This window comes from Carassius auratus, chromosome 35 (assembly GCF_003368295.1).
Source record: "Carassius auratus strain Wakin chromosome 35, ASM336829v1, whole genome shotgun sequence".
NCBI classification, from domain to species: Eukaryota; Metazoa; Chordata; class Actinopteri; order Cypriniformes; family Cyprinidae; genus Carassius; species Carassius auratus.
Window position 1 is genome coordinate 11,517,504 of NC_039277.1, and position 9,611 is coordinate 11,527,114.

The following is a 9,611-nucleotide window of genomic DNA, read 5'->3' on the forward strand; positions in this document are numbered from 1 at the left end:
TTAAAACTACTGTTTTAAGACATTTCTAGTGACCAATTGTTAATAATACTTGGAAAAGATGATCTAACGCGTTACGTAATAAAAAAAAATAAAATAAAAACGCAAGCTGTGTAACATTTTAGTCAGGGTCAGACTCAGTAATGGCTAAAATAGCATTATATACAAGCTAACGTGACTGGTGCGATATTCAAAATTAGCAAAACATTTATACTTCTGTTTTTTGTGCGTTATCTAACATTTGCTATATTTCATAAATTGTTTTTAGACGACACAAAACATCTAACGCTGTTGCAAACAAGCGAAGTGTTTAATTAATTGTAAAGACCTGCATGATATGACTGACCTCCAGTGGATAGTTGCGGTATTATAAAGAAACAGTCATTCAGGCTTTCACAGGGTTTGACATTTATTGGAATTATAACTCAGCAATACTTCACATTCCTCCATGTCCCTTAGTAAATAAGAAATATATACATAAAGATGTAAGCACAACGCATGAATAACAGTTCTGTTAAGTAAAAAAAATTAAATAATAATTTTTAATAGACAAATGGATGGACAAAGAAACCACATTATGTTGAACTGTATATTTCATACACAGGATGGGAAAAAAAAATCTCAGGTTACCCAAAATAAGAAAAAAATTCTCCCTATAACTTGGCATTAATGTAGAACACTAAACATGCTTTATTGGCTGAAATGAAGCCACAATACTAAAACGGCAAAAGCTGAAATTATGGATGGATTCTTTTTTTAAATGTGCTCTCGAATCAATTCATCTACGCCTTAATAAGATTGTGAATAATGCCCTTCTCATCATCACCTGTGTTCAGAACGGATGTGAATGATTGAGTAGTATGTAAAATGCCTTATGTTAGGCGTATATTTAAAAATAAAAATATTACCTGATCGTAGAGTTAAATCGATTATAGTTCACCTGTTACCCTTACACGTTCCATATGGCTATTGGCCCAAAGTAACGCACGTAGTAGAAAACATGTAAAGCACCAGGCGCTGTGGAAGGAAACCTTGTGGATATGTGAATACAGGAAGGGCCGTGAGATGAGCAAGGTCAAAGGTCATTAGTTAAGCAAGAGAAGGATGGTTAGATGTTCAGGGTCCCTCGCTGATACTGAATAAGGGAGCTCATGCAGCTGGGCTGGAGAACAGAGAGAAGACGAACGAAGACACCCGACCTATCCACAGTCTCACCATCAGCACGTCACGCTCAGGACTTTAGGTAGGACACAGAACTGCAGGATGGAGACGTGATATTGTGTTCTTGGTCTCAACACTACTAAATGTGTGTGCATGTACTTCAGATGCATTTATATACTGTATTATACATTGTTATTATAGTTAATTAAATGTAAAACCATTTAAAAAATTGAAATCTATTTTAAAAAACTTCAACTTATTTAATTTCAGCTAGTTGCCAAAGAAACATTTCTCATTTCATTTAGTTTTACTTGATGCACTAAAATAACTAAAACTGAAATAAAATTTTATAAATACTAAATAGCCATATCAAAAAAAAAATTATAATAATAATTGAAAAACTCAGTGATACTACAATAATGCAGGTGAGTTATTTATGAGAATATTTAGAGGAGAACAGTGATATTCTGTGAATCCAGCTATTGAATAAAATTGATATAGAAATATACATTATCGAAAAACTGTTTTCCACGTATAACCTATTTCAGAGCCACAGTTAGTTTCTCTAAAATTTCAGAATAAATAATAATATTACATAAAAATGATGACAGCTAAAAACACCATAACCTTACAAAACACCATTTAAAACATCATTTAAAAAATTATAATAATACAAAATTATTGTGGTGGATACCTTTTAATATATAGTCCGTCAGGAGGGTCGGGACCTTCTCACTGTCTTCTTTCATGGCACAAAGAACTGAAAACAAATATATCAGTTGTATTAATGGTCACTATTATTTTTTCCTTTGATGGCCTGAATTTGTAAAGTATTAAATCAATATTAGCAAATATTACTATTATTAGTGCAGTTCAGTACACTTACTTTTTGTGAGCATTTGTAAGTCATCCACAGACGGAGGAGCCCCTTTTTTCTCATATGGGATGACTGTGTTTAGGTACTGTCGAACATACATATAAAAAAATGATCAGAAAGAGTACACAAATCAGATCTTATTCCTGCATATATATGCAAGTTTAGTTCAGAACATTAGCTGAAATACTCCTCCTTACCTGTCTTTCTGTCCCTGTGGTCCCAAAGGTCTGTCTGATGCCTGTCTGCAGGATGTTGGAAAGTCCCTCCATGCTGAAGCGCTGGAAAACATTAAAACATCAAATATTAGTAAGAGCCAGAGACTTCCGCTCACATTCTGTACAGCACACATCCTTCGCCAAACTAGGAAATCATCTAGAAATTCTGAAAAAAAAATTATCTCATTAAGTATCCACAGATTTCTTTCAGCAAATTATTAGATGCATGTATAACAATAAATATTATAATATCCATTCTTACATTATACTTACTGTACATCATAATGTTGTGATGCCATTTAAGTATTATTTTTATTTCTATTATGTTGTATTTGCATGTTTTGAGGTTTCATATATATATATATATATATATAGAGAGAGAGAGAGAGAGAGAGAGAGAGAGAGAGAGAGACTGTGCATCTTAACAAATATTAATGTAAAAAATAAAAGTAGTAGCCATTTATCAATTATCAGCCATGACATACAATACAATAATCCTAAGCTTCTGAGTTCAGGGATAAAATGCAAACATAATATATTAAATCTGAGCTTCACAATTTGCCGCATTTACTAACTCAAGCCACTGTGTACAAAATAAGTCAAATGATCAACTCATCCCTGTGAGAACATGAAGGATGAGGACGCAGAGATGAAGTTCTAGCAGGATGTAATGAAATCTCAGCGGCATTACTGTAAGAGGAAGCTGGTATTGCCTTCACAGCTCATACTGAAGGGGAATGCTTCCTCTGCTCTTCCAGTAAGTGCTTAGCGCAGCTGAAGAGTAATGGGCCAAGAACCATTAACCAAAGAGAGAGCTGTCTGTGCATGGAGTCTGAATGGAGGTAAACAACACACATACTTTTGCAGGCATGCCCCCAGTCTTCTCGGAGCGGGCAGATCCTTGTAGACTCATGGTCTTGTCCTTACGCCTGCGCTTGCTCAGCTCCCTTTGCTCCCTCTGTCTGTTCTGGACCTCCATCAGAGCTGTGATGAAGGTATTCTTCACTTCCTTCTCGAACTCCAGCTCATCCCTCCAGGCCAGCTGGGCCACCAGTTCCTCCGAATACTCTCGTATTGACGCCTCCATTCGACACAAGATGTCAAGCAGCGCCGAGCTTGGCATCAGCCTCAGACCTACATAACAAACATGCAGTTTAAAAAGACTTGGTCAAAGCGAGCAACACTTGACTTTCACACTGCGCTAATGTAATGTTTCTTTAGTGTCGTTCTATTTTTCATTGGCTTTTACTCTACTGCATCTTTGGTTTCAAAAACATGATCTGTTTCATCTGTCCATGGGATGAAGAAATGCTGAAACAGCATAGCTTAAAATGGAAACCTTCCCTATATACTTGATAGGCACTTGTTTAGTATCCTAGGGAGCATGTTTGTATTGACCTTGATCTTGATCTTTTGCTGACAGACATCATGAACTGTATTTATGAATTACATTTAAAGCAGTATTTGTTCATCATTAGGTTCATCTGAAAATTCATAAAAAGCTTAAAAAGTCATCCTGAGGTTCACATATATGAATTAACTGCAGGTTTGAGGGAGCACCTTCATAGGAGCAGTTGTTGTTGGAGGCCTGAGACAGCATGCGGATCTCCTCCAGTAGAGAGGGACTGCTTATAGAGGAAGACACCCCGATATCATCCTCCTCCTCTTCCTCTGTCTCTCCAAGATCTGGTGAGTTTTCCATCATCTCCACAATCTCCTCAATCACCTGGAGAGAGAATAAATGACAGATGTCAGGGGGCATTTAAACAATTTTGAGGACACGACAGAACTGTAGCTTTGAATTTTAGCCTTGTATACAATGAATGAATAGATATAGCACACTTGATTTTAAATATAGCATAGCTTTAAAGCTAGGTTACTGTTCAAGCGTGAACCTGCTCGATGTCCAAATACAGTATTAGGCTAAATGTATCAACCGTTAGTATCACAAAATGCTGACACAGTAAGTTATTAACCTTTTGATGCATTAATTGTTAAATAACAAAATGCTAAAATAATCCTGTCCTATAAACAGCGTATAATCATTCTATATATATATTTATAAATGTATAACTTTTTTTTGTTTGACCTGTGCATCACATTTGTTTATATTGTGTAAAAAGAAAACAGACAAAAATCACAATTTTTCTTGAAAGGCATCTGGAAAATGTTATGCTCACCTGATCAGCTGTAATAAGAGGTTCTTCACTCAGACAGCTGGCATTGTCATTCTTCTCGTTCATCTCATCCTCTTCTTTTTCGTGGATCTTTAAAACCAAGACAAATATGTAAATGAAAAGCTTCTCAAAATGTTTAGTAGCACCTGCCATATCAAAATTACAAGATGGCAAAGAGTAATGGCTCCATTTAGTTCCATTACACTCATTGGTAATGTGTTGAACAGAGTGCATTCAAATGTAATCTTTGCAGCTCTTCTGAAACGCATTGATGTACAAAAGAGTCTTGACTAAACTAGTCAAAATCTAGCATTAGATTACCTCATTTAACTTTTAACTATTAACTACTTAACATCTGACCGGTTGCAGTAGTTTTTAATTAGTGCAATATTGTGTAAAAACTGTAACAGACTCATCTCACATGGTGACAAAATATCATGAACATTATATTCAGAGTTTCTGTGGGATTTTTTGTTGTGTCTAAACTGTTTATTGCAAAGCTTGTGGCAGGCTGATTGCCAGGGAAAGTAGATCAGGTTGGGTTTTTGGCTCCGAGTGACTGTATCTGTCATCCATTTGGCATAAATATACACACCACACCCTAAATCAAGAGGGCGAAGCTGAACTCTCATATAGTGCGGCAGTCATTTCCTCAGAGGAAATGCCTTGTCAGTGAAGGAGAAAGATATTCCAAGATATTTCAAGAAAATATATTTCAAGATATTTGATGGCCAATGCATCAGTGATAACTTCAGTTCAATTAATATAATTTGATTACTATTATTAATAAATTACCTTTACCAATAAATAGTATTTATTGAAATTAACCAAATAATAATATTAATACCAGGGGTAATCTAAATAGTTATACCATTGTATGATAAAATTCACATTATAATATTAAATTACTAAAAATAATTTAATATAATCATATAAGTAAAGAAAGTAAGAAAAATTTGTGTCTGCATTGGTAAACATATTTTTGTCCTTAACATGTTATTGTACTCTTGACTTATAGTCATGTTGTGTAACACTAATCAGTAACCTTGCAGTGTAGTATCATGTCAACACCATGAATGTTATCAGAGCAGAGCAGACATTTACCTCCTGGTCTGAGAGGTTGCCGTTCAGTGTTTCTGAGGTGGGGTCGTCCCAGCTGGACACAGGGGAGGGGATGTAGTTGTCAGTCAGAGCATCCCACACGCTACAAAAACACATGCATGGACATTTATATGCACAACGTTCCAACCGACACACAATGAAAATGGAACAAATGAGACGTTCGTTTACACAAAAAATGAATAATACAATCTTTAACAACACCTTTAATAAGAACTCACTTCATTAACTGAGTAATTTAATTTATATGTATCAATTATGATTTGTTAGCACTGAGAAATATTGAGCATTAGTTTTATGTGCATTTGTGCACCTTTTTATTTTAAGATGTTCTAAGTAGCTGGTTTGCATGTTTATATAACTGGGCTAGTGACAATGCTTTCTTTCTCGTTTCTATGTATTAATCTACATATTGAAATTACTCTCTACACTTTCTTTGTGCCTCTGTCTAGTAATCCAGGGAACAAGTGGCCATTCAAAGTGTGCTGATCCTCTGAGGGCACACAGACACAAGACTACCAGCCTCCATTCCAGCCCTGCAACAACACCAAACTGGTACAGACTCATCGTCTACCATATGCCATTGTCAGAATGAGTTTAATTTCTGTTTGCTGTCTGGAGATCTTCAAAGGCAACATCTTATCTACAATATTTACCAACCACAGATAATATTTTTTCCAAATACTGAGAACTGCAGCAGGCTGGTTTCTTTAATTCGTCAGATGCACAGCCACAGGCTGATTTCTAGCGCAGGGACAGATTTGTGTCTGAATACGAGCCAAGAACAAAAGCCACAGGCAATGAGAACACATCACAGCGGGAAGCGCAGAAAAATAACATGCTAACAAATCATAAATCAACTACATATTTACAGCATAAACTATGAGAGTAATGAGCAAGATGCTCAAATACTGGAAAACCCAGTGACATTAATTTTTATCTCTTACAAGGCTACAAAAAGTATAAAACATTTTGATTTCAATCTCATTTTGTAATTTTTATGCTCTTTTTTATTTTCTCGCTATAATGTTTGTGTGTATATTTGCCATTACAGTCTAAATCAGTGATGATGTTTGGACTGTTTTAAATCAACAATTATGTGCGCTATATTTAAAACAAGGGATTTTTTTGCGAGAGGCAGATTTGACGGCAGAGAGAGAATGGTGACAGGCTGCCAGCACAGACAAGTCATGACAAAAAAAGCACCGAGGCGTATAAAAATTTGCTGAATAATTCACGACCAAACCGTGGACACACGCACACAGACAGGCTCTGGTGATGGCCAAAGGGTATTTTTATACAGTTTGATTGGCAGGCCAGTTGGCAAGGGTGTCAGACATGTCTTCACTTTTGATTGGCAGAGAGACAGCCTGGATGGGGATATTTATCAGCACAGTAATAGCAGTATACATGCTAGATTCTTTTGGTGGTGCAAAAACATGATGCTAAATGCATCAAACTTCATACAAAATTCATTAATTAATCTAGCTATATTTATTTACTTGATATATATAATTAGTGGAGCAGAAACAATCTTACTCTTCATCTTGAAGCCTCTCCTCATCCTCCTCAGCGTGTGATTGGTTGCGGACAGGTGCCAGACCTTCTGTCTTGGTGTTGTAATTGTGGAAGCACACGTTCAGCTTCTCATCAAATTCATTGACGAGGTCCTCCATGGACTTGAAGCTCATCATCTCAGAGAAGTTCTCCAGCTCTGAGAACTCTTCACGGCACAGCGGGGCCAGAGGAATGGATTTGTGAGGCCTGCAGGAAGGCTGCTCGGGTTCGAGCTCGTCCATCTTGCAGGGCCGCAGATCCTCGAATTCCTCATCCAGGCACACCAGAGGGGCTTCCATCCTGATGCCCTCTTGATCACACGTGGAGGTTGCTGCTGCAACAGTCCCCAATTAAAAATATGATTATTGTCAGTCTATCATTCAACATCTCAAATCCGCATCTAAAACAGAAAATGCAGATTTCAAATTTTGAGTAATTAAAATAGATTTTACACTTCTCAGCTAAGACTTTATTTGAATATGAAACATTATATAACAGCAATGGCTTCTTCAGAGACAAGAACATTTTGTGAGGCTTTTTTAACTATGAACATTTGGACTATGAAATACAGTTTCTCCCAGATGACATCTCATTAAATGAATTCCCTTCTTTTCCACTAAGCGAGCAGGGAACAGGAATGACTGCATTTTACTCAAGCAGAGTGAAAGTAGTTGTGTTTAATTTGCATGGTGGTTGCTTCAGCAGAACCCCTGGGATTTCTCCCTGGGATTTTTTATCCCTATTTAATGAATAAAGGGACTGTGAGGCAGCCAGAGTCAGCCTGCAATTAAAGCTAATTCAAATCCACTTTTTCAAACATGAAAAAAATAACACTGTATGTAGAAATATAAATGTAAGCTTTTTTTATGCAATTTTTACTGGCTACTATTATTACTGTTTCTAGGAAAAAATGAATCTTGTTATATTCTGATTCACCCAAAATAAATGCTTCTTACATTATGTTAAGCTCAAAATGACTTCCACAAATAGTCACTCTTTATTAAAATTAACCTTTAGTTCCTGCATCCTTTTTGGCTTATGATCTGACAGTTTTCATGAATGAGCTCTACAGGCTTTATCAGGCATTACATCAGGCTAAAAGGCTGCAGGATAGAAATCCATTTAAAACAGGCTAGCATAAGCTTTAAACCCAACATTACATTAGTCAGCAAAGTTTCATTCTACTAATACACTATATTATTTTACCCTAGTATGTATGTGTCTGTCTGTACTATGTCAGAATCAAGAGAATGACCTTTTTCACCTCACGGTTTTTGGCTACTGATTGATTTTTTTTTCCACCACCTATAATTCTGTGCCTATGGCCAAAACCCATTCAAAAAACAAAGCACAGAGGTAATTCAGTGTTACAGTGATAAAGAACTGTCCCTCATTCACACATCCTGAGTAAGGGGTGGGATTGAGCAGGAATGTAAATAGCATATTGACTGGCCATGGAATAGAAAGAACACTTTTGCTGTGGGACCCCTGCTGAGAATGACGTCATCTAAATGTGCATCTCATTCATATTTATCACTGTGCTGAAAAATGCAAGAGATATTTCTCAAACACATTACTTAGAGGATACATTTGGACCACAGTGAATTTGCGAGTGCCAGTTAACAGTGCTTGTGGCAGGTGTGCCCTATATTGTGAAATATGAATAAGAACACAACTATGTCAAGATAAGATTAATCGATGAGCCATGATGGGAAAAAATATGGCGGATATAGGTCAAACCATGTGGATTTGAAAATATTATTTTTTTAATTATCCAAATGGAAGAACAACATTCAAATTGTGCAATACAAAAATAACAATTATATATTTTTTCTAGAAATATGTGCAGAATGAAAATGGGAAAAAAAGGGATGGATGCAGAACGGATGGAAATCAAACTTACCCCATTTCCCAGTGGGAATAATGGGAAAACAATGGCGGGATGGAGACGGTGTGATGGAGGAGAGAGAAAGAGAGAGGAACAAATTACCTGCAGAAGAATCTCTCCTTGTGTATCTGGGTAGAAACAGCCCCTCCTATTCCAATATAGTCAGAGAGAAACCACCATCAGCAAATCTTGGTCAGGATGAAACAACAGCAGACACAATCATTCCCATCACACACACAGAAGCTCCGTGTCGTGATGGCCTCTGTTCTAGTCCACGGCGTCTTGTCTAAGCCAGTCAAGGCTCAGAGTGTTGTTTTCTGAGCATTAGCAGCAGCCGTCCTCTCCTGTTCCACGGAGTCTGCGCATTGCTACGGCAACTGACGGAATCATCCACCTCACTGCCCCTCCCCCTTCTGCTCCTCTCCTCATGCACCTCACTCTCTCCGCCCCTTACCCCTCCCGCTCCCTTTCTCTCAATCTGCCATAAGCCAAAGCCCTCCATATTCATGAGGAAGGGGAAAAAATAATGAGAGGTAATGGAGAGAAGCTGTTCTGGTGCTTTAGTCACACCTTGAACTCGCTTGTCATCGGCCACATCAGGGGTCTCTTGGCAGTATCCC

At 37.2% G+C, this 9,611-nt stretch overlaps 1 protein-coding gene across 3 annotated transcripts; it reads right to left on the bottom strand.

Annotated features, from left to right (window-relative positions):
• Nucleotides 1–395: 395 nt before the first annotated feature.
• LOC113054391 (fasciculation and elongation protein zeta-1-like) lies at nt 396–9,373 on the bottom strand. Of its 3 annotated transcripts, none has more exons than XM_026219920.1 (10): nt 9,094–9,373; nt 7,086–7,437; nt 5,532–5,583; nt 4,431–4,517; nt 3,811–3,976; nt 3,110–3,384; nt 2,233–2,313; nt 2,045–2,120; nt 1,853–1,918; nt 396–1,253 (listed from the first exon to the last, which is right to left on the bottom strand). In XM_026219920.1, the coding sequence occupies exons 2-10, from the start codon at nt 7,400–7,402 to the stop codon at nt 1,237–1,239; spliced, it is 1,137 nt and encodes a 378-aa protein (XP_026075705.1). In that variant the 5' UTR covers nt 7,403–7,437; nt 9,094–9,373; the 3' UTR covers nt 396–1,236. The 3 variants fall into 3 exon arrangements, with proteins under 3 accessions (XP_026075705.1, XP_026075704.1, XP_026075703.1); XM_026219919.1 differs by having other exon boundaries at nt 5,532–5,631; nt 7,086–7,434; nt 9,094–9,372; XM_026219918.1 differs by having other exon boundaries at nt 5,532–5,631; nt 9,094–9,372.
• Between the last annotated feature and the right edge of the window lie 238 nt (nt 9,374–9,611).

Coding starts and splice junctions, on each gene's coding strand:
- LOC113054391 (XM_026219919.1), bottom strand. CDS start 7,402: ATGGAAGCCCCTCTGGTGTGCCTGGATGAGGAATTCGAGGATCTGCGG. Junction 3,977..4,430: donor CTCTTATTACAGCTGATCAG/GTGAGCATAACA, acceptor TTCTCTCTCCAG/GTGATTGAGGAGATTGTGGA. Junction 1,919..2,044: donor CTTACAAATGCTCACAAAAA/GTAAGTGTACTG, acceptor ATTTGTTTTCAG/TTCTTTGTGCCATGAAAGAA.